This window comes from Micropterus salmoides, unplaced genomic scaffold, assembly GCF_014851395.1.
Source record: "Micropterus salmoides isolate LMB-PRFRI ecotype aquatic unplaced genomic scaffold, ASM1485139v1 Ms_hic_scaffold_11, whole genome shotgun sequence".
NCBI lineage: Eukaryota > Metazoa > Chordata > Actinopteri > Centrarchiformes > Centrarchidae > Micropterus > Micropterus salmoides.
This window is the reverse complement of record NW_024040152.1, coordinates 12,915,775-12,940,104: the sequence shown is the minus strand read 5'-3', so window position 1 is coordinate 12,940,104 and position 24,330 is coordinate 12,915,775. Positions and strand designations below refer to the sequence as shown.

At 43.1% G+C, this 24,330-nt stretch overlaps 1 protein-coding gene and 1 pseudogene across 1 annotated transcript; both read left to right on the top strand.

Moving 5' to 3' along the window:
• Nucleotides 1–675: 675 nt before the first annotated feature.
• LOC119897349 lies at nucleotides 676–7,143 on the top strand (annotated as a pseudogene).
• Nucleotides 7,144–7,162: 19 nt separating this feature from the next.
• Nucleotides 7,163–22,814, top strand: LOC119898263 (multiple epidermal growth factor-like domains protein 8). Its single transcript, XM_038712452.1, has 35 exons — nucleotides 7,163–7,310; nucleotides 7,398–7,549; nucleotides 7,711–7,812; nucleotides 7,963–8,110; nucleotides 8,503–8,666; nucleotides 9,052–9,255; nucleotides 9,721–9,918; nucleotides 10,097–10,357; nucleotides 10,466–10,584; nucleotides 10,688–10,819; nucleotides 11,088–11,201; nucleotides 11,392–11,475; nucleotides 12,077–12,316; nucleotides 12,451–12,635; nucleotides 12,787–13,000; nucleotides 13,177–13,417; nucleotides 13,536–13,668; nucleotides 13,897–14,147; nucleotides 14,585–14,695; nucleotides 14,789–14,907; nucleotides 15,027–15,264; nucleotides 15,382–15,553; nucleotides 15,738–15,901; nucleotides 16,049–16,184; nucleotides 16,278–16,509; nucleotides 16,598–16,724; nucleotides 16,821–17,031; nucleotides 17,326–17,540; nucleotides 17,633–17,828; nucleotides 17,971–18,139; nucleotides 18,259–18,451; nucleotides 18,548–18,718; nucleotides 18,847–18,977; nucleotides 19,337–19,457; nucleotides 19,674–22,814. Exons 1-35 carry the CDS (start codon nucleotides 7,163–7,165, stop codon nucleotides 21,303–21,305), a joined length of 7,428 nt encoding a protein of 2,475 aa, XP_038568380.1. The 3' UTR covers nucleotides 21,306–22,814.
• The last annotated feature ends 1,516 nt before the right edge of the window (nucleotides 22,815–24,330 follow it).

The following is a 24,330-nucleotide window of genomic DNA, read 5'->3' as shown; positions in this document are numbered from 1 at the left end:
ATTGTTGTAACAAAAGATTTAAAAGTTACTAAAAGTATTTTGAGTGAATCATACTTTGATATATGTTGACCATCTATTCAAATTGCAATTCTAAGAATGAGCTAAATTGGCCAAGCATCTGTCCACATACAGGGAATTTGACTCTGGTTCTTGGATGCTCTAAATGTACACACAGTTTCAGAAACAATTTACAGGACAACAAAACTGAACAAGATATGTAAACACAAACAGAACTATTATGCTCAAACAATAGCCAACAACATGTTTACAACATTTCTGTATACAGATAGTGTTTCTGTAAATTGTAAATATTATAAATAGTGCTGAGAAATAAGCATTGAATGGAAATACATGAAGTGGTGTTTATGTATATGATATAGTATATGGACATACTTTACTTTTCATTTTATAATGGAAAGAGTATTGCCCTGTAAATTCGATATTTGCATAGATAAAATTGCAGGAAATTCAGAGGATAGTTGTACAGTGCATAACGAAGGTATAAAAACGGCCTTTTGCAATATTTATTGTCTCTGAGTGGTTTAAAACAAAGTTCCTTATAGGCTATATAAAACGTCTCTGTTTAACATCATCTCCAGATGTTTGAACGTTGTTTCCCATCTCCACTGGATGGCAGTGGTGGGACATGCTATTTGCAGCGCTGTCTTTTGTGTTGGCAACCATCGGTCGCTGCTAGCCAGCCAGGAACACCAAAACAACGGGCATCAGTCTCACCATGGACTGCAGGGATCGGGTCGATGCGGACAAAATGTTTCGTTGTTAGCGGGCAGCATTTCTTACTAGTGTAATGGCCCAGTTTTAGATACATATATCTCACAGTGATGAATTATTCCCAAGAATGACTTATCCTGGTAGATTTTTCATCCAATGACGATTGCGCATCTGGATTTGGCTTAACGTTAGCCGTAGCTAACAAGCTAGCAGACCACTGTCTTGTAGACCCAGTCAGTTGTCCTCTGCGGTGGTTCAGAAGCTACAAGCTGATTTAGCTGTCAGTTTTGTGCACTCACAAACGACAAGTTAGCTGATGTGGTAGCTAGCGTTAAAGGGTCACCGAAAATGTGAATTACCATGGGACCAAAGAGACGGGAACTGGTGAGTACCATTATGCAAATATACAAACCAACGTTAGCCAGCTAACGGCCCATGGCTGTAAACGTTATTCGGCTAGGTAGCTTAGCAAGCTTTTCCGTTAGCTTTGTTGTGATAGTCTGTTGAGAGCACCTTGTTGCTGATACTACTTACTTTATCCTTTTAGCTAGTTGGATGTGAGAATGATGTAAGCAATTAATAAACGCTATGTTGGTGTAAAGTATAGCAGTGTTTGCATATAACACTACATGTGTAAAAGACCGTAGTGTGACGTTAACGTTACTGTTATGTTTGTGAGATTGGTGCACTGTGAACGTTAGTGAGCTAACGTTACTGTAACGTTAATTTACATACGGCTAACAGATGTTAGCTCAGTAATCAGTATTTTTCCAGAGGTTTCCTCTGAGAAGTGAATTTTGTAATTTAGCCACTTTTATGTGAGTTTGCTTCTGCAGTGTGAATGACATTGCACTTTGCAGAAGGTTTATCCATACTTAAATTAAAATCTTGCCCTGAGATCAGTCTGAAAGAGAATTATGTAAACAGGCAGGGGACTGCTAAGGCCACACGAAATAGTGTTAGTAGACTCTGGATTTACATAGAAATAATCCTCTATATCCTGCTGACATAGTTTATTTTTGTTGTGTGGTAGATTAAGTGCTTGACCCAACTGAAATTTAGGATGTTGGTCCGCATTTGCTGCATGATGCTGCTGCATATTTGTGGTGGTAAAGTGTTGTATTAGGACCAACACCAAATTATTCTCTTTAACCTTTTTTCTTCCCATCATTCAGGTGGTGCCAGTGATGGCCTCCCCCCTCCCTGTCTCCTTCATCCTGGTGGTTCTGCTGTTGGCTGAGTTGCCTGTGCCAGGCAGGGGACTGCAAGGGCCACAGGCACGTGTTGAGGGGACCACCAGGCTATGTCACAGATGGTCCAGGAAACTATTCTGTCAATGGGAACTGCGAGTGGCTTATCAAAGGTATAATGTGCTAAGATCTTGTGTACAGGAAATTGGAGATGAAACAAGTAATTTGCAGACTGTCAGTTACTCTCACTGATATTTCCCACCTTTTGTACATCTTCCAGCTCCCAACAGCAGTCACCGCATTGTCTTAAATTTCACCTTTATGGACACTGAGTGTACATATGACTACCTGTTTGTCTATGATGGAGACTCCTACCAGAGCCCTCTCCTAGCCAGTCTGAGTGGCAACACTCTGCCTCAACCTATTGAAGCCAAGTCTGGCAAGGTAACCAATTCACACCTAAAAAAAGAAATCCTAAAGCATTCTATGGCAAACGTTAACTTTGTGTCTGTTATTTAATTTCCTTGCTCCAGATGCTGCTTCATCTATTCAGTGATGCTAATTACAACCTCCTTGGCTTCAATGCAACCTACACCTTCTCTTTGTGCCCTGGAGCCTGTGGCGGTCACGGACGCTGTGATTCCTCTACATTGAAGTGCCACTGCCATCAGGGTTGGGGAGGAGCAGCTTGTACGACCCCTCTGTGCTCCCAGGCATGTTCTGTGAATGGCCAGTGTGACAAGGTAAGAGTAGGAAATACAAACACACGCACACACACACACCACACACACACACACAGATTCCTGCCTTTAACAGAGAAATTCTCCATGTTTTGTCTCAGAAAGGAGAGCGCTGTGTGTGTAACCCAGGCTTCCTGGGTCACAGCTGCCAGCTTGGTTTCCATAACGACAGTGGTGCAGGGCAGTGGTGGCGTGTGAGTGAGGAAAACCCCTACACGCCTCCCAGGACGGGTTCTGCTGGCGTGTACCTGTCCTCCACTGGAGCCTTGTACTTGTTTGGCGGTGAGAGTGACACTTAATTTCCACAGATGTTGTTTTAAGATTTGTGAACACCCCCTCTCAACACATTTGCAGCAACTTAATGGTCCTTCATTCTCCAGCAGATTTGTTAAACTCTAACTTGTACTTGCACACTATTTAGAACTACAAAGAACTTATATTTTAAGGGTTCGATTTGAAACAACTACAATATTAATTATACATTTTTTTTACTTTTACTCTACTGTATCTGATAGTGTTTTTGATGATTAATGACATCAGTGGGTTTGATGTCACCAAAATCGATCGGACACCCCTCACCAATACACCATTCTTCCATTTAGGGGGTCAGATTAGGGGTGTGAGGAAACACTGAGACATTGCACAAGATTGGTGGCCATGACTGTATGACAAGAATATTGTTTAATATGTCTACTATTTAGAAAAAATATTTGTTGATGAAATATTTGATTGGGGGGTCTGGGTGTCCTCCCCAGAAGATTTTGAGCATTAAACACTTAATTTCCTGCATTCTGGAGACATTTTCTGCACCAATTTATGGTGGTCTTTATTAAGGGAAGCACAAAATTGGCAGGTGACAATTCACAATATAAAATATAATAGAATGCAGTAATCAGTAGCTTATTATTTTTTAGCTTAAGTTACTTTTTTTGGATAACGCAGAGTTTTCTTCTATATTTACATTGCATTGCAGGCTTATTGTGCAAATAAACCTTTTTCATAGCATTTTTATTTGTTAATTAACATTTCTTGGTGCAAGCTGTTTTTCAGAACATTTTTAACAAATGCTTTCAAAAAGTGGTGGCTACCTGTCCCCAGTGTCCCCAGTGTAAATGACCCTCCCTCCCTGCTCCCTCACTACAGGTTGAGCTACTCCATGCTTTCCTCTCCACCTCCACTCTCTTCCTGCTCTCTCGCATTTAGCCCTGTCACTTTGTCACTCTGCTCTGCTAACACAGCCTCCTTCTCTGCCTGGCATTGGCCATGGCTCGCCTTTACTCCTTCAAGTATTTGGCTGCAGACGTCTGAAGAATGTTGGTTTTTTTTTTGGCCCGCAATGCAAAAAACAAAGGGCAGAGGGGGAGTTGGTGGGGGGCCAGTAAGAGATGTGATTGGGCCAGCCCAATGTCTGTATAGAAAGTTACCCAATGGGCCGCTGTCCATGCTTTATGGGCCAATCGTTGTCCCATTTTTTAAAAACAGTTAGGCCTATATAAATAAATAATTTACGTTCCATCAGCCCACCGGGCATTTGCCCGGTATGCCAGATTACCACTCCAGCCCTGGTTGATGTGATTTTTACTTCCTTTCCCCTAGGGTTTGACCTGAACAGAGCTCTTGGTGACTTGATCAAATATAACTTCTCATCCAACCAATGGGAAAGCAGGTCTTATGGTCACTCTCCTGTAAGTGGTTTGTGGATGTACACACACACACACACACACACACACAGTTTTTGCTTCTTCCTGGTCTTGCATCTCATATACTGTGTCTTTTGTCTCTGTTTATGTACGCAATTTGGTCAAAATCAGCCTTGTGCTGTAACCTGATTCTTCAAATGCCATGTAAACAAGTAATTAGTTTATTGCTGTTGATAGAAATATATGTTCTGTTAAAACTTGATTTCCCCCAATTACCTGTTTTTTGTGTTCATGTTGCTCACATTTATTAATTTACCTTTCATTTTCATTCACTTCTTTTCTGCACTGGTTGGCTCTTATGTTGTCAGGTGGCTCGTCATTCCCACACAGCAGTAGAATGGATGGGTAATATGGTTATCTTTGGAGGAGAACTAGCCAGTGGCTCCCTGGCCAGTGATGTCTGGATGTATCGGCCACTCCACGATGACTGGCAACAGCTTGGCTTTTCAAATTCACAAAGTGCTCCTAAATTGGCCAATCACGCTGCAGCTGTAGTAGACAATTATCTCTATGTATTTGGAGGTGGGTTTCACATTATACTGTCACCTTCCACTCTGTGTTTGGATTGTACGTTATCCATTGAGAAATATCATACTTAAGCAGCATCTTTCTTTTTTCTTTCTGTTTATTTCCCAGGTCGCACTGAGGAGGATATGTTTTCATCTTCTCTGTATCGGTTTGGCCTGCATGGCTCTGGACGATGGGAGGCTGTTCAGCCTACCGGTGGGAAGCCCCCGGCCACCGCGGGCCACTCCATGGTGTTCCACAGCCCATCCAGGACACTGCTGGTCTACGGAGGCCACAGGCCTACCACTGCCAGGTACACACCCTCTCATGCATGAGCATAGTGGATACAGTAATACACACATAGCCAGTAGGCAAAACCAAGGGAAAATATGGACCTGGCATTCGTGTGTCAATGTTTTGTACACAACTCTCACTTGTCACGATAACTACTTTTGTTGGATGATATATTGTCCCAGAAATAATTGCGATAAACAGTATTATTGTCATTTTAAACCCTTTTTTTGCCACTTATTTAACAATAATACAATAGTATAATGCAAGTACACCCTTTAAGAGAGCTACAGTATTTTATTTTTTAAATTTCACATTGAAAGTGTCCAAAATTTTTTTTTAAATATCCTAAATAAATAAAATAAAACCACACCACACAACCAAAACAACCTGCAATCTGTGCAGCTTTAAATCCCTCTGGAAGCATTTCAGAAGTAGAGAGTTTTGCCTGTCCCGTGTTGTTGACTTGTTAATTTGTCCTTTTGAGCCTCCACTACCAGGCAAATCTCTCTGCGTCCTCTGCACGGCATACCCAACAGGGAGCATTTTAGAAGCCGAGCACTTTGCCTGCCTGATTTTGCTGACTTGTTGAGATCCTGCAGCCGTGCTCTTTGTCGACTTTCTGGCTGGATAGTTATAGAGTCAGTTTTGGAGTGTATCTCTATTTGTGTGTATCTCTATTTGTTTGGGGACTGCAGGTATGATATTTCAGATTCTTTACACAGTGAATTCTAAACTATTTGCCCCATTAGATTAGATAAAATGGGATTGCTGTAGGAAAACTTGTACTCCAGTAAAAGATAAAGATAATAAAAGCAGATGTAGAAATTATTTAAAATAATAAAACAAGGGGTTACCCAAATAACATTTTGAGAATAATTCCAACAAGTAAATAAAGTATACAGCATCTTCTATAGCAGAGGTCACTAATAGGCGGACCGCGGTCCGGATCCGGACCCAGACGCTGTCCTCTCCGGACCGCTGACCTACAGAATCTATTATTGAGACTTACTACCTTGTGACGGAGCATTTCTATTTGAACCCGCGCAGCTTTTCTAGGATTTACTGTACTGGTTTAGCGGCCCAGGAAACTCACAGACCAATCGCATGTGCTTCAATCATCTCATGTGATACTGCTCAGCCAATCAAATCTGTGCATTCGAGTCGATTCACCAGAGAAGTTTTGGAAACGCACACAGAGAGAGGAGGCGAAAGAGAAAATAGATTTCACATGGCTTTTAATCAAGTATGTAGAGATTTTTACATGTACATTCCTCCCACGGGCAGAACCAGAATGTCTCATATATCTCCAATCCTAGCTGGCAGGACAAGTTAGATCTCCCGTTTCTCACTGAACAAGAGAAAGTAGGAAAGTGGTAGCTCTGTAAGAGGGAATGAAAGAGAAGAGGAGGCATTACAGCTGCTCATTTGCTAAGATGTGTGAAGTGTTTATTATAAAATTGGTTAAGACCACACTTTATCACTTCAAGCTACACTTTTTATTTAATTTTTTCTAAAATTTACGCACTTTATTTTAGTTTACTTAAATTTAGAATTTATTATTAGAGTAGTTATTATTTATTATCCCTCCAGTTTGATGTGAAAACTTAATATTGTTGAAATTTTGTCAGTTGTTGACTAAAAACATATATGTTTATACAACTGTACTTTCTGGCCCTGAATGAAAACGCAGGTTAGTCGTTTGCTTTGGGAAATTTTCTCTAACTGGACCTCTTTGAACTCTAATTGAATACCCCTGTTCTATAGATATGTCAACTGCACTTGCTGTATATTTTCACAAGGTTCAGTGTGAGGGTGAACAGCACCGACGTATTCCACGTGGACAGGCGGTTTTGGACATCGTTCCGTTCCCGTTTCCCAGCAACAGGCCCCAGAGAGAGAGCTTTCCACTCAGCCACTGTCATTGGAAACTACATGGTGGTCTACGGTGAGCATCCAGAAAATTAGCAGACGTAATCTATTTTAATCGGTTCTGTCCGGCATGTATTTATCTATTTTCTTCCTGCCTTTCCCTCCCAGGGGGAACGTCCATATTCACTACCAGGAGGAGAAGTGCTATGACGAGGAGATCTTCTTTTACCATCTGGGCTGTCACCAATGGGTGTCTGCGGGAGAGAGATGGTCACTCAGTGAGTTCCTTTATACTGTGTCGTCTGTCACACAATCTTGATTGTTCTGCACATTCAGTGCCTACAAAAGTTTCATCTTTATCATAGATGGGGATGCTGTGAGGGGGCGATACTCACATGTTGCTGCTGTGATGGAGGGACGAGTGCTGCTGGTTGCCGGGGGTTACAGCGGTGTTGCCCGTGGAGACCTGGTGGCTTACAAAGTTCCACTGTTCGTCAGTAGTGATGAAGGTGACAGGGTGAGTGTCAGAAGACAAGGGAACAGAAAGTCATGTCTCTTTGGGAAGACTGTAAAAAGACTGATGGGAGAAAGGATGAGAAAGTTATGTTGAACAAGACTAAAAATGGATAACTAAATTGTTAAAACCAGTGTGTTTGTGTGTGTGCATTGCTTTACCAGGACGCTGTTTGTGCTGAGGCGCTAGATGAAAGTATGTGCCTTAAGAACCCGGAGTGCAGCTGGTGTGAAGGCCGCTGTCGAGAGTACCAGCCCACTAATCCGGTAACACTTCCCCCTGCACAGCCTTGTGGTTGTTATATCCATTTCCACGTTGGGAGACACCCAAAATATTTGTTTCCCTTTGATATGCCTGTATGTATATATCTGTCAGGATTAACGTTGCAGTTTATAGTCCCTGTTTTGTGTTCACAGTGTGGCAGTACTGGTTGCCTGGGCCTGGCTCGCTTCCTGTCTGATTGCCAATCCTGTCTGGTGTTCAGTGGCACTCCAGCTTCTCTGGCCCGTGCCCCTGGGGAATTTGGCTGGTGTGTTCAGAATGAGTCCTGCCTACCAGTGTCAGGTGAGACCCAGGGAGGGAGGAAGGAGGGCAGAAGAGAAGGGCTAAGCCTCAGACTGGGGGAAAAAAAAAAAATAGATGTTGGGAGTTGACATGGGAGGGACTAGACTCATGTTGGGCGTGTTTCAGAGTTAGAGCACAGTGACTTGACTACACCCAGTTGAGAATGGACAGGCTACTCAGACCATGATTTGACTTGTCTGTCCAATCGCATACTTCCTTTGGTGCAGTGAGGTCATGTCATTTTTTCTCTTTTTTTGAACACACGTCACACAAAAGTCACAGAACAGACTTGTTTCAGTACAGTAGTACACTTTAGGAAACTGCTGTATTATAAGATATTAAGAGGTCAGATGTGTTCTTTGTGTGCTGACCTCTCCCTCTCGGTCTCACAGAGCGAAGTGCGTGCCGTGTGGACCAGATCTCAGGGGCGTACGGCTGGTGGGGGGAGCGTACCCTTTTCCTAACCTCCCTCCACTCCTGTCGCACCGAGAACTATGTCCCGGGACTGCACCTGCTCACCTTCCAGCACCCCCGCAACGACTCCCAGCCTGACAAGGTACGGAGTCCAAATCTCAAGTGCTAACTGTGCTAGTTGTGGTTGTAACTACTTCCCTCTCTGCTTATACTTATCCCTCCTTCCTGCCTCGAACATTACTTTGACGCTTTGACTCCACTGCAGTTCTCCAACTTTATGATTGTTTCTCTTTTTGTTCACTTCTACCTTGTTTTCTTGGCTTTTTAACCTCTTGACTCCGAAGCTCACTTCTCTCTTTTGATCTTTTTCGCTGTCTGTCTTGCATTTCGCTCATAGAGAAGATTCCTTTTTTCAAGTAGTTTGTCAAGCTTGTGGAGCAGTTTGTAGAGAATAGTGCTTCTGTTGATGTGTTTCCACTTCCACATCCATCCTCCACTACCCTCCATCCTCCTCACCCCTTCGCCAGGTTTCCATCCTCCGCAGCACCACCATCATCCTTAGCCCCACCACAGAAATGGACGTAGCCCTGCAGTTCAGGGGCTTCATCCACCCGTTGTGGGGGGGGCCTCCGCCTGCGCCCGCTCCCACTGAGACCGTCTCCATGTGGGCTCGCATCCAGAGGCTCCACTTTGAGGCTCGAATGGCATCAGGGCCCAACTCCAGCCAACTGGTGAGGGAACGTGCATGTAACACAAGCTGATGATTTTTAAATAAATTGCACATTTGAAATTGAAGTTTCCACAGATTCATTTATTTATTTATTTATTTTTTTTTGTAATTTCCACTGGACATATTTTAGTTTGATTTTATTACCACTGGAATAACATTGTCACAATTGGAACGCAGTTATCCACAATCAGCACAGGACAAATACCTCCCTGTATATCTGCTGTAGTATGGATTGGATCTACCTTAATTGACAGCCAGACTGTATGTCTCTTGACAGTTTCGATGCTTAAGTGTTCCCCAAAAATTAAACACGCACAATAGTGAATTGAAATGTGGAGAAATAGTGTAATAGATTGTACATTTTAAATTTTAATTCACAGCCTTGTAATAAATATTACATTATTCTTATTAATAGAATTTCCAATAATATAATTTCTTTTCCTGTAATTCTCTATGCATCGAGCAGGAGGTGGTGGGTCGCTGGGCAGCCCAGCAGGAGAAGGAGTTGAAGCTGCTGGCTCGCACAGATGGGAGTAAACTGTTCTCCAACCTGACCAGGGGCAACCATTACCTTGTTCAGGCTGAGGGCTACCTTAACAACTCAGGCTCAGGACAGACCAGTGAGATGGCCCTGATATGGAACAGAACATTGCCTGGAGGAAGTGTGAGTACTGACACCTGTTCTACCTGTGCTTATCCACTAAAGCAAAGAGCTTTAACCTGCATTAAAAAAAATGTAAATTGTACATTTACATAAATGTACATTTCTGCTCAGTGAGATTCCTTCTCTAGAAACAAACTCATATCCTACCTCATATCCACATAATTTGCTCTCCTTCTAGGAGATCTCCTTCCTGTTCTTGGAGCCTTACCGCTCAGGTTTCTGCTCAGGGTACATGTCCTGTCTGGCCTGTCTGTCCGATCAGTCTTGTGGCTGGTGCCCGTCTTTGTCCCGCTGCCTGCTGCGTGATAGTCCAGATCTCGAGCCCTGCCCTGAGGGAGAGAAGGAGGAAGGCAAGATAGAAGGTCAGCGCCATCTGCTGTTGGCACCCCAGCACTGTACCCTGTGTGAGGAGTACAGAGACTGCTCCGCTTGTACTCAGGTAAATCACGAATAACACTTAAAAAAGTTTTAACATAGAATGTCACTTTGCTAAATAACTTAAGTTGCAGCAATTGTATTTCTGAGCCATACTAACTTTGGCCTGCAGGACCCTTATTGCGAATGGCAGATAAACTCCAGCAAGAAAGGCGACTACCAGTGCAGTCGACGGGGAAGACTAGATGGCTCCATACGTGACCCAAGAGGGTGTCCTAAAGTCTGCAACCAGTGAGTTGAAAAGCTATATTTTTAACACAGGTAATTACAAGTAAGAACCTACAGCTCAACCTTTTTGTCCTACCCTCTCTGGTCATCTTTTTGTCTTGCAAAGGAGAAAGACGTGTGGTGAGTGCCTCTCTAACTCCAGCCAGTGTGCATGGTGTGAGTCAGCCCAGGCCTGCTTCTATTTTGCCGCCTACCTCACAAAGTACCCCTATGGAGAGTGCAGGGACTGGTACGACAGGTAAAATGAGGATTTTTTGTGTTTTATTTTTAGTTGATACACATAATACACAGAATAAGTATTTGCACATACAAGTTACCTGCTTTCCTGTTAGTTTTGATGATTCAAACTTGAACACATAAACTCACATTACTTGAACAGAAAGAAGATAAAGAGTGTAAAAATAAATAAAGTTTTGTGTGTGCATTTATGATTTTTTTTGTTAGTCAGTAAGTTGAAATGAACCTTATATCAATAATCTAATATTCCTTATTCTCATTCTCCTCAGTGTTCATTCGGTTCCACAGTGTAAGCAGTGTTCAGCTTTGAATGTGTGCACAGATTGTCTGCGGACATTCCAGTGTGGCTGGTGTGGTGACTACAACAATCCCACAATTGGAAAGTAAGTATGGCAAACACTTAACAACGCTGTGATAAGCACACTGTACAGAGAAAAAAACATATAGAGCCAACATCCTGATTTGAATGACTAATTTATAAATCCCTTTTTATTATCAAATTGCTGATATGTTAATAGTCATTGTTTTTATTGTGATTTTCTTGTATTTATTTCATGTTTTCCACCTTTTCAGATGTTTGAGGGGAGACTGGGCAGGAATAGATGACCCTTCGGTGTATAACTGCAGTGTGGCTGTGGCTGAAGCACGGGCTGCAAAGTAAGATATCTCTTATTACATTTTTATGACCTGATGCAGTAAGCCGTCTTTAAGCATATGGCTTTATTATAGGGGTATGTTTATACTTTAAATATTGTGGGAGGATGGTGGTCCAGTCTTTGGAAGGGGAAGGGGTCCATAACTTGTTTGTTACTAATCAATTACTCCAAGTTAAATATGAAAAAATGCAATAAGTATTTAGTTTAAAGATAAGATAATTCTTTATTAATCCCACAGTGGGGATATTTGCAGTGTTACAGCAGCAAGAGGAATAGTGAAATAACAAGAAGCATCAATAATAAATCATAAGCAGTTAATTTTCCTGATTATTTTGATAAACATTTGCAAGATTCTTCAATACATAAAATCCACTGGTCACAGTCTATATTGAGAGACAATATAAAAATGTTATTAATTATATTAATTTGAAAAATAAATAATTCATGTGTATTAAAGACAGTGGAGTTTTACTTTCTGCAACCTTCACATACCTTAGAATGCACTCCAGCTTTATGTTGCAAACCATAACAAAAGAGATGGATAGATAAATGGATAATAGTATACCTGTTCATCTTCACGTCTCCTTGCCCTGCTTTTCCAGCCCTGAGCCCCAGACCTCAGCCCCACCTCGACCCCTGGAAATGGAGATGGAGCTGGAGCACTTGGATGACGAAGAGCAAGATGCGATCTGGTCGTACCCCACCTGCCCTGATGTAGAGGAATGCAGGCTGGGTCTCCACAACTGTCACCCCTTCGCCACCTGCATCAACACTCCCACCTCCTATGAGTGCCACTGTGAGAGGGGATACACAGGGGATGGCACACTGCACTGCAACCAGACGTAAGAGTCTTCACCTACAAATGTGTTCCTCTGTAGATTCATCCATCACTCTCTTAACCTAAAAATATTTTTCTCCTTTCCCATATAACCATCAGAATTGCTTTTGACCCCCACTTTTTCCCCCCCTCCCACAGTTGCTACAATGAGTGTCGTGAGGGCCAGTGTAGTGGCAGCCCCCGCTTTGAGTGTGAATGTTCCCTTGGTTGGACGTCCGACCCTGCCACTCTGGTTCTCAGTGGCGTTGAATGTGATGTGGACTGTGGCTGCAACTTCCATTCCACCTGTATTACTGCACCAGGAATATGTGACGAATGCCAAGGTGAGACCTTAATAGATGGCTCATTTCAATAGCGTATTCTCAGTCATGTTTTGTATTTAACTCCTATTAAACCAGGCAAATTTATCATACTCAAAATTCATAAAACTAAACTCAAATCTACTCTGCTGACATTCTTGTCCTTGTCTTTCAGATTGGACCACAGGGCCCCACTGTGAGCACTGCCGTCCAGGTAGCTTTGGTTCAGCCCTGGCTGGTGGTGGCGGCTGCGTGCCATGTGAGTGTAACGGCCATGGCGACCCTCTGCAAGGATACTGTCACAACCAGACAGGCCAGTGCTACTGTACCCACAACACTCAGGGACCACATTGTGAGTCCTGCCTGCCTGGTTACTATGGAGACCCCAGGTAAGGAGAGCTTCACCTTGAGTGCAATGCACAATTTTATTTATTCTGTGTCTGAATCAAAGAATGAGGATTATAATAAGATATGGATAAAGACGGAAAATATTTTGGGTGATTTTTATGTTTTCAGATCCTTTCATCGCAACTTGTTTATCCTGACAACTTTCTCTTTCCAATAGGAACAATGGCACATGCTACCGCCAATGCCAGGGCCGTTCTGTGCTGCTCTCCTCCACCTCCTCCTCTGCCATGCCCCTCTCCTCTTCTCTGGGATGGCGAAGTGGCACAGAGGGGAAAGGAGGACTTTCTCATTGCTTGTGGGTCCTGTCTGTGACTGAGAACCTGGCACCTTGTCTGCCCAGACAGCTGTGTCCCCCTGTAGCCCTCACTCTAAACCCAGACTCCCATACACATTGTAAAGTGAGTATAAATCTGACCTCACTATACACACGAGCAAATGAACATGTTACTTGTGCTGTAGCATCATATTTCTCTGTGCATAACTGCTTCCGTGCATTCCCTATGTTTTGTTTTGCAGAGCTCTTTTGTCTACGTGTTTGATGGCCTTCCTCGTTTCCTGGGCAATGGAGTTGTACATTCAGATCACAACCTGATTGGAGCATTTTGTGGCACCACAAGGACTCAGCCCATCACTGTGGAGGCCACCTCAGGTTTCCACCAACTATTCATTCAGATATAAACATTTTGCCTCCATTACAGGCGCACTGCAAAAGTTTAAATTGTACTTGAGAGCTACCACACATCCCTCTAAACAGTACAAGTACCCAACAGATTATTTAACCTCAGGGAATTTGGGGACTTAATAGTGGGCATTTAAAGACAGAGTCAAAAGTCACAAGGTCACTTTCAATGCATTGTATTTTCTCTTTTACCACCAGGAGTGATCTCTGTCTACTTTGAGGCCAACGTCTCCTCAAACAAACCTCAAGGCTTCAACGCATCTTTCTGGGTGCGGCAGTGTCACCAGAGCTCTGATGAGGGTGAAGAGGGGTCACCCGTGTGTCCAGGCGGAGCACAGTGCCAAGGGGGACTCTGTCAGTGCCCTGAGGGATATGGTGGACCCCACTGCGACCGGCCCATGTGCCCTCAGGATTGTGGAATCGCTGAAGGAAGAGGAGCTTGTAATATAGTATGAGTTGTGACAATTTATATTAAGTTTACATTTGGTTTTATTTTCCAAGTTACCTTTGGGCACATGGAACACATGAATCGATGTTATGTCAAAAATCTACTTTTTAGTATTAGGGTACCATAGCACAACAGATTTTATTCTTATTTACTCTCTGTTAGTTGTGATGTGTTCATAATAAAATTCAGCAAAAAAATGACAGCTGATGGGTATACAAACAGAGGACAGAAGCCTCTGCTGTGATTTGTAGCCATTTAAAAGCGCGGCCCCCTCTAATAATGTGTCGTGTGGATTATAGGTTACATGTTACCCAGCCAGAATCACATTTCACCAATTATTCAAGAAATTACAGTTAAAAACTCAAAACAAGATTTTAAATTCTTAAAGAGGAGAGAACAAATCCTAGATTTCTAACCAACATATCCTGTTCGTCTCAGACTCTGGGAGTGTGTGTGTGCTCAGACAGCTGGGCAGGCTCAGACTGCTCTGTTCCTCGGGACTCCAACAGCCTGGTCTGGGAAACACTGCTGGACACACAACTGACATTGGTAGGGGCAATAACATAATATAATATTTCAATCTGCAGATTCATGAATTCAACACCGCACAAGCAAACATTCATATTCACTGTTGTTCTATAGAACCAGGCCCACAGGTTCCTCCACAGGATGGGCCACACTCTGGTGTCTGGACCACAGGGCAACCTCTGGATGTATGGAGGGCTCTCTCTGTCAGAGGGTATTCTGGGAAATGTCTACAGGTAGGGGCAACTTGAGACTTTTCAGAGTAGTATTAATGTCCACTTTTTGAGGCGTATGTTAATAGCCCATGTATTGTCTATATGTGCATAATAACATATTTTGGCACTGTTCCGTTTAGATATTCTGTGTCAGAGCGCCGTTGGACCCAAATGTTGACCAGCTCTGTGGAAGAAGGCTCGACTCCTAGCCCTCGTTATCACCACGCCTCTGCACTGCTGACCAGTTATGATTCTGGCTTTGGAGGCCATGGAGCCAGTCACAGCTTCATGTTGGTGGTGGGCGGTGTCACTCAAAACGGTGTTGCCATGGATACCTGGAGTCTCAATCTCAGCAGTTTAGTCTGGAGGGAACACAAGGTTAGGATTAGATTTATCATGGAAATACAAAATATCTGGATATATATATCTATCTAAAGTTTATTTTTTATATTTTTTTTACCTCTAACAAATTAAAATTTCTTCCTCCTCTGACAGAACCCAGTGCTGCCCCCGGTGGCAGGCCACACTATAACAGCACGCCGAGATTCCTCTGTGCTGTTGATTGGAGGTTACTCTTCCGAGAACGGCTTCAACCACCATCTGCTGGAGTTCAGCCCTCATTCTGGAAATTGGACCATTGCCCCTCACACTGGCACACCACCTACAGGTTTCTGAGGCCTTTTGTATTTTAACTGTGGTAACATTTCCTTGGTTAATAAACGATTGGCTTATGCACCACTTCTACAAGCACAATCATACCACATTTAGAAAGTGAAAAAATAGACAACACAAAGGCTGATGCAGCAAACATTTTTTCCTCTTCTGTTCTGCCTTATGTGTTCTTCAATCAGGTTTATATGGCCACTCAGCAGTCTACCATGAGCAGACTGATGCCATCTATGTCTTTGGAGGCTACCGCTTCCATGTAGAGACTGTGGAGCCCTCAGGCGAGCTCTACAGTCTGTACTACCCCAACCTCACCTGGTCTCTGCTGGTCCCCTCACAGGGTAATAAGGTAAGAGGCCGAACTCATCTAGTCTCTATCCCCATCTTACAGGCCAGTACATTAGACAAGCCATGCATTTCTCCTATCCTATTATCCTATCAGTCCATTACATTCAGATAACATCTATTCTTGCTGTATCATCTCTTTGCTACGCAGCCCCTGTCCCGTTTCTTCCACGCTGCAGCCTTGATCAAAGACACCATGGTCATTGTCGGGGGAAGGACGGAAGCAGAAGACTACAGTAACTCAGTGTCTCTGTACCAAGTCAACTGTAACACCTGGATACAACCAGGTGACTGTCTTAAAGTCTTTCTGCTGATTTAGTTGTGTTCGAATCATAACTTACCATACCATAACCTAACCACTTTCCATTTCTTTCCTTCAGTCTCGGCTGTAGGAGATCCAGTAAATTGTTCAGTGTCTCTTGCCATGACAAGCTGGGCTGGCCGTGTCTTCCTGTCAGGAGGCTTCAATGGTGTCACGCTGGGCAGACTCCTAACCCTTTCTTTGCCCTCTGACCCCTGTGCCCTGCTGCCTACACCAGAGGCCTGCAACACCACTACAGGCAGCTGCGTCTGGTGTAGGGGAATCTGTGCTTCTTCTGATACCGCTGAGAGGTAACAATCGTCTGAAAGCAACTCTAAATAAATGAGCTCCAAGTTACGTGCATCTACTAAATAAAATGCATCCCTCCCTCTCCTTCAGAATGGGCTGCTTCACTGGCCAGTCTCCTTGTTCACCAACCCCTCGCCAGCCAGACCAATGCCGTAGATTGAAGACCTGCAGTGAATGCCTCGCACGACACCCTAAAACATTCTCCAGTCCATCACAGGTAACATACGACCCCCCTAGTCTAATGCAGTCACTTGCTCAAAGAGAGAATGCTCCTGTCTGTCAACTAAAATCTGTTCTTTACTTAATTTCCCAGCCTGCTCTACAGTGTAAGTGGTGCACAAACTGTCCAGAGGGCGCGTGTATCAGCAGCTCTGTTAGCTGTACATCTGAACATGACTGTCGGATCAACCAGAGAGAAATCTTCCTGTCCAGCAACTGCACTGAGACCAGCTGTGAGGCATCCGACTGCCCCAAGTGTACTGCTTCTGGAAAATGCATGTGGACTCGCCAATTCAAACGCACAGGTCCGGGCAATAGAGCTGATGATCTCTTGAGCTCTTTTTATTAATAACTGAAAATAGATAAGATGTCCATGTACAAACTTTGATTCAATGATGACAATAACCACACCTTGTACATATAGGAATGTATAGAACTACATATGTATGGGTTATTATTTTGGAGATTGTTGTGCAGCTCAAATGAAACAGCCCTTTAGATTTCCCCTGAGTTACCATTATCTAGATTTTGGCCATTTTTGTTCCACTAAATGTTTTCCACTTAATAAAAAAAGGTTGACTGAGTTGTGATTTCTCCAGGAGAGACGAGGCGCATCCTGAGTGTGAACCCTACCTATGACTGGACGTGTTTCAGCTACGCCCTGCTCAACGTCTCGCCCATGCAGGTGGAGTCTTCTCCCCCTCTGCCGTGCCCTCCGCCCTGCCACAGTCTCCATAACTGCAGCCTCTGTCTGGGCTCCAGAGGCTCTGATGGGGGCTGGCAGCACTGTGTGTGGAGCATGGCTCTGCAGCAGGTAAGATGACCCTGAATTTACAGATGTATTTTGTGTCAATTATTTATGAAAAGCATGTTCAGATATAGTTAACCTCTCTCCCTTCCTCCTAGTGCATGAGCCCGTCTTTTGTGCCCCTGCGATGTGAGGCGGGTCAGTGTGGTCGCCTGCTCTCTGGTGGAGACTCTTGCTCTCCACAGTGCTCCCAGCTCACCCAGTGCTCCCAGTGCATTGCCAGGCCTCAGTGTGGTTGGTGTTCTACTCGGGGAGGCAATGGGGCTGGACGCTGCCTGCAAGGAGGACTTGATGGTGAGAAACATATTCTGTTGATGCACTCAATAAATTGAGCATTGGTGGGAGGAACATTTTTCACTTGAACATTTTAGGTGAATCTAAATGTACGCTTTCTCATCCCTGATTCACTCACCTTTCTCCATTCCTGTCTCACCAGGTGTGAGTGAGGGCGTTTGCCCCCTGAGAAACAGCAGCTGGTCCTTCCTCCACTGTCCAGAGGAGGATGAGTGTGCTAACGGTCATCACCACTGCAACAGCACCCAGGACTGCCACGACCTTACCCAGGGATACCACTGCACCTGCAAACACGGTTACATACTCAGCAGGTAAAGATTAGAAGTCTACCTTTATGCCTCAGGGACTGAATACAAAAGGATAGTATTGCTTTTCATAGTAACTGGACAGCTTTACCCAAATCTCCTGTTCTTGTTTTTCACCTTTATAGTGTTTCTGGTCAGTGTGAACCAGTGTGTGCACAAGGCTGTCTGAACGGCACCTGCATGTCCCCAGGAGTTTGCCAGTGTCACTTTGGATTTGTGGGGGATAATTGTTCCTCTCAGTGCAGCTGCAACAAGCACAGCAACTGTGCTGGTGTTACCAAGCCAGATGTTTGCCTTGAGTGCCACAATAACACTATAGTAAGTGCTTGTAGTAAACCACATGCAAATACTGTAAACAAAGTTTTTTTTCCCCCCATGCACACTAGTCACGATTTCTACTTCCCCAATTTCCAGGGTAAGCACTGTGAGAAGTGTAAGCCTCTGTTTGTGGGCTCTGCCAAGGGGGGTGGCACTTGTCGTCCATGTCGGGAGTTCTGCAGGGGAAACAGTGCTGTGTGTTTATCCCGAGATGAACATAAGAAAGCCCTTGAAAACCCACACCTCTTCCCTCTGGACCTCAACAGCGTAAGTGTCTGCCGTCTTTGTGACCTTTTCCTGATTACATGTAAAAACAAACACACTAGTAGTGTGCTTTATCTTGAACACCATCTTTGTTTTTGCTCTCTGCTGATCTGTCTTTGTCCCTTTATCAGATTCAGAACTGGGTGTCTGAGGGTCCCACGGAAGAGAATGCTGTGTGTGTGAATTGCCAGAACAACAGCAAGGGGGACAAGTGCGAGAGCTGCCTCAATGGCTACTTCCTGCTGCATGGGAAGTGTGACAAGTGAGTCAATGTTTGCTGTTTAGCAGTCAATTGACTCCTCTAAGCTGTGACCAACATTACAAAGCCTTTATATGTTGCATATAACAACATAAGGCTTTTAAATGTTTTAAAAAGGCTGATTATACTGGATGTTTTACCACAGCCACCATTATTGGTACACACAATGATGATTCTTCTTTTACCTTACCATGTCTAATTTAATGTTTTGATCAGTAAAAATACTTATTGAATCTCTATAATTAGTTAAACTCCGACTGAAAGTGTTTGGATTTTCTCCTTTATAGTCTTCTGATTTTCTTCTCTTTTAGTGTTTAGAATTTCTCATCTTTATTGTTTGGATTTCCTCCTCTTCATTGCAGGTGTCAGTGTAATGGCCATGCAGACACGTGTGAAGCCGATGGCACAGGTTGCCCCTGCCAAAACAACACAGAGACCTCCTCCTGTCTCACCAGCCCTCAGAAAGATTGCTATACGCAACAGGTATGCTCATGCTAGAGATGATTTCAAATATGTAAAAAGGGTTTCACTTTGCAAAATGTTACCATCATATCTTTCTACACTTGGCCTGTGTCAAAATACATCCTTGGATTTTCATTTTCTACATTGATGAAAGCATTTTTTTGGGATTAAGAAAAAAGTTTGACTTTGCTCTGTTCCTTTTTGCTCAAATTGTTTTTGTTTTGTACCTGTATTTAGTGTGCCAAGTGCAAAGACTCCTTCAATGGCACGCCGGTGAATGGGCGTCAGTGCTACCGTCAGTTCAACGTGGACGCAGAATGCTGCTTTGACCCCACGTCCCAGACCAACTGCTTCCATGATCCCGCCATTCGCAACCTGCCCAAGGGGCGCACTGTGTTTTTCGCTGCACAGCCAAAGTTCACCAATGTTGACATCCGGGTCACCATTGATGTTACGTTTGGTGAGGTGGAGGTGTATGTGTCGAACTCTCATGACACCTTCATTGTGGATGTGGACCAGTACACAGGGATTCACACCATCAAGATTGAGGAGGAATCGGTGACTCGTGGGACAACGACTGGTGTTGATAAGGATTCACCTCCGTCCCCTATAAAGGTGTTTGCCAACGCCTCGTCCAGTCTTGGGAGTTCCATGCACTCCAGTAACCCAATGCAGCTTCAAGCAAAACCCCAAGTGGCAGAGAGAGAAATCAGGGAGGAGCGGGCTGAAGGACTCATCAGCTACATCACTGTGTGGAAACCACAGACGGTGCTGATTGTCCGTGGTGTTCGAGATCGTGTAGTCATCACTTTCCCCCATGAGGTGCACTCCCTGAAATCCAGTCGCTTCTACATCGCTCTGAGAGGTGTGGGAACTGAAAGGAGACATGGAGAGTCCCAGGGCCTGCTGTTTCTGCGACAGGACCAAGCCCACATCGATCTTTTTGTCTTCTTCTCTGTTTTCTTCTCCTGCTTTTTCCTCTTCCTGTCTGTTTGCGTCCTCCTGTGGAAGGTGAAGCAGTTTCTGGACTTCCGTCGGGAGCAGCGTCGTCACATCCAGGAGATGACCAAGATGGCGTCGAGGCCCTTTGCTAAACTCACCATATACCTTGAGCCGGAGGAGCCTCAGCTCATCTACCTGCCTTCAGCTGGTGGAGGGGTGGGGGGCAGCACTGTATCGCTTGCTCATGCGCGCACAAGCAAGTTAGGTGGAGTGGTGGTGGGCCAGAGGGGCAGGGCAGGAGCTGTCTCATACAAACATGACCCGGGCTCCGGACCCACAGCTCACCACCACCATCACATCACCCTGGGTGGAGGGGGCAACGGCGGCCAGCACCTGCCGCTGCACTACTTGAACACCCATCACTATGCCAGCACCACAGCTGGCACCCCGGCCTCACACCATCACCACCCATCCACGTACAGCGGCTATCAGCACTTTTGCCGCTCTGACCCCTTCCTCTCTCAGCTCATGGGCTTCTCCTATTCCACCTTTAAGGTGGGGCCCATCACCCTAGAGCCTACAGATGACGGCATGGCTGGGGTGGCAACTGTCCTCTTCCAGCTGCCTGGGGGCGTCTTGGCTCAAAATCGTGCCTGCCTGGGCTCTGCTTTGGTTACGTTGCGTCAGAACCTACAAGAATACTGTGGCCATGGCAGCGGAGGGGGACACCCGGGGGGCAGGAGCAGGGCGCAAGGGGCTTCTAGGGCATCAGCACCTGACCACTATGGCTATGTAGGAAAGCAAAGATATAAATTAAATAGTACAGGGATAAAAGAGCAGTGTTTGATATATAATAAATTAATTTTTGAAAGAAGCAGCCGCAAGACAAAGTCCAAAAGACAGAAATATGACAGTCCGTTAACTTGAGCATTTTGAACAGAATTGTATATACACTGTATAATGAATTATTAAGTGTCTTTTATTGTGTTATGTATGGCTATACTGTATTTCAGTGTTTCAGATGACCAAGCCAGCTGTCCCTAGAATGCACCAAAACTGCTATACGTATCAACAAAACAATGTTGCATCTTGTCTGTGATCACTAAAGAGGTATTAGTACATACAATAGTCAGTCCCTGTACAACGACTGAAGCTGGACTGTAAAATCCTTCTGATTGACCAACAGAGGTGTTAAAAAATAAATCCACTCTCTTTGCAACCAACATGTGCTTTACACCCCAAAAAGTGACAATCAAAATTGCAATTAAGAACAAAAGACTTTTAAACTGGTTCAGCATAATGTGCAAGATTTTGATTGTCAGCTCAGCACAGGAAAAAAATAAAGTTAAAGTTGCTTGTTAGATGGTTTTTATATCATAGTCAATATGCGTGATATGTAATTGTAACTCAATATATGGCAGGCTTCTAAGCTATATATTTATGTTAAACAGACTCCTGAGTATGGTTTTACTCTGTTACATTGCTATTTGTTTTTCTGCTCATCTGCCTTCACTTCTTGCCTTGTCTGTGAGTCAGCTGGCTTACACTTAATAATTGTGTTGATGGAAATGTGTGGCGCAGGTCCTGGAGAACATAACAATAACATATTCAAAAAAAAATTTTTGTAATAAATAGAAAAAGGATGAAGTTTTCCTTATTAGTTCCTGACACTAAGATGATGTAAAACACATCAGAAATTGTCCGTAGAAATGAAGAAATCTTGTGTCCTTTTGAAAAATGTCATTACATTTTGTTGACATGAAATGTATGTTGGTGTTTGGCTAGTTTTGCTGGACTGTTTTTTGTCAGGCATCTTGCCTGCTGAGATGATTGTTTTAGCCAATCATAGCTGCAATTTGATAAAAAAAAAAAATTGGATGTGGAAGAAAATGTTACTCAGTTGAAAATCCAATGATAATGGAAAGAGTTGCATTTGATTGTTCTCCTGGTGAGAGATTTTGAGAAGAGTGTACAGGATTTTTATTTTCAATGAGACTGAGTTACGTGTTCACTGGTTGGTGTTGATGTTGGTATATTTTGTTTTCTCTTTGTTTTCCTTTTTGCACTGCATGGAGGCAATGAGCCCCATAATTCATGTGAAACACTAAGACGGGATATCCAGCCACAGAATGGTGCTACTGGCCTCTTATTAAATGATCAAATTCATGAGCGGTTTTGTCAAACTCACAGCATAGTTAAGCAAACTAAAACTCAAACGAATACTGTCACTGTTTATAGCAGCCCTCCACAAATAAGCATTATTAACAGGTTTTTTGTTATTGTATCATTGTGTATGTTTTTTTTTAACATACTTTATTTTTGTACATAACTTTTGTTGTTTGTTTTTTTGTTTTCAAAGAAGGGAATAGTGTTGTACAAAGATTGCGTCAAGATTCTCTGTCCTGAGTCGGCTGAAATAAAGTCTGTGGAACATGATTGTGAGTGTCTGTGAAGATTCTCAGTCATCCAGGTCATAGTTGATACCACTGGTTCGTTAGTGCTCCTGGCTCCTGGTTAGTCCTCGTTACAACAGCCAGGAGCACTAACGAACCAGCGGTATCTATGATCTTGGCAAACGACCCCACAGAAGTTAAATTGCTGAGTTTCCCTACTAGTCAGTCAGAACTGAAGAAGTCTCTTGGCTGAGGGACGAAACGTTTTATAGTATCTTCAACCGAGACCAGTTGCCCTTGATTTTTAACCTTTGGATGATTATGAGTGTGTTTTGTACAGAAGAGAAATCCATGCACTTAGTACTATTTATACAACTAGTTGAGTAAAAAGGATATGAGGACATGAGACCTACAAAATTCAGTACTGGGATGTAAATACAAATGGTGCTTGTGACATAAAAATAATAATTTAAAGTTAGATAATTAGGTCAGAAATGTGAATTTTAGTTTTATTGAGATGTACCCAGATCTGCTGTAGGTTACTTAGAAAAAACCTAGGACTTAATTTCTCAACACATGGCGCGGACAAAAGAACTACAACACTGTCGATGCTGCACCTCTCTAATTTAACACTAATAAAGAGTCTCAGTTTGCATCAGTTACTGCCACTTGCTACTCAATAGATCCTAAAATAAAAGATGTATGTCTTTGAAGATCAGTTTTAAAGAGAGGAAAAGTTAACTTAACTTTAAATTAACTTAACCAGCATAAATCAGTATCAGACATCACAGCTTGTACAGAGGTTAGGGGAATTACCTATTTGAATGATTTTCAAAATAGTTGAACATGACAAAAATAATTAAAATGAAATAAGATATATATAAATAACCGATACATAAGTAAAAACTGATTTGATTGCTTGGATGTGTGATTTCCATGTGCTTCAGACACACTTGACCTATTTCAAACTGACTGTGTGTTGAGGAATTTGCCTTACATTTAAAATAAATTATGTTTTGTGGAAAGATCTCAGCCACTTCCAAATGATTTCCAGTCAAATAGAAAAATAAATATTGTTTTCAATTCAGCCAAAAACCTTTAACTATGTAAAACACACAGTCACTTAGTAATAGACCTTGTAGTGCAATATTTCCAAAATCTAATGTGCAATATTCTCTAATCTCTGTCCAGTACTGCAGTTTTTAAGGATTTTTAATACATTCCAGTGCCACAGTATTGGTACTTATTATTATTATTAGTAGTAGTAGTAGTAGTAGTACTATTTCATCACTACCAGTTCATTAACACAATTTATCATCACTCTTCTGTCATATAGTGTAAAAGAATACATTTTGCACACTGTGATTTATATTTTTAAATGTAAAAGATACTGTGTGCTTCCTTATATTCTATTTACCAACTTTCTATTAGTTTTTCTATTTCTTTATACTTTGATGTGCAATGTGAGACAAGAATTTCCCCCAATAAAGTATTTCTGATTCTGAAAATAAAAGTAAATTATTAGTACAGTGATTCTCTGTGGTGGCTCAGATAACTAT

Coding starts and splice junctions, on each gene's coding strand:
- LOC119898263 (XM_038712452.1), top strand. CDS start 7,163: ATGTATTTATCTATTTTCTTCCTGCCTTTCCCTCCCAGGGGGAACGTC. Junction 7,813..7,962: donor AGTACCAGCCCACTAATCCG/GTAACACTTCCC, acceptor TTGTGTTCACAG/TGTGGCAGTACTGGTTGCCT. Junction 10,358..10,465: donor ACTGCTCCGCTTGTACTCAG/GTAAATCACGAA, acceptor TTTGGCCTGCAG/GACCCTTATTGCGAATGGCA.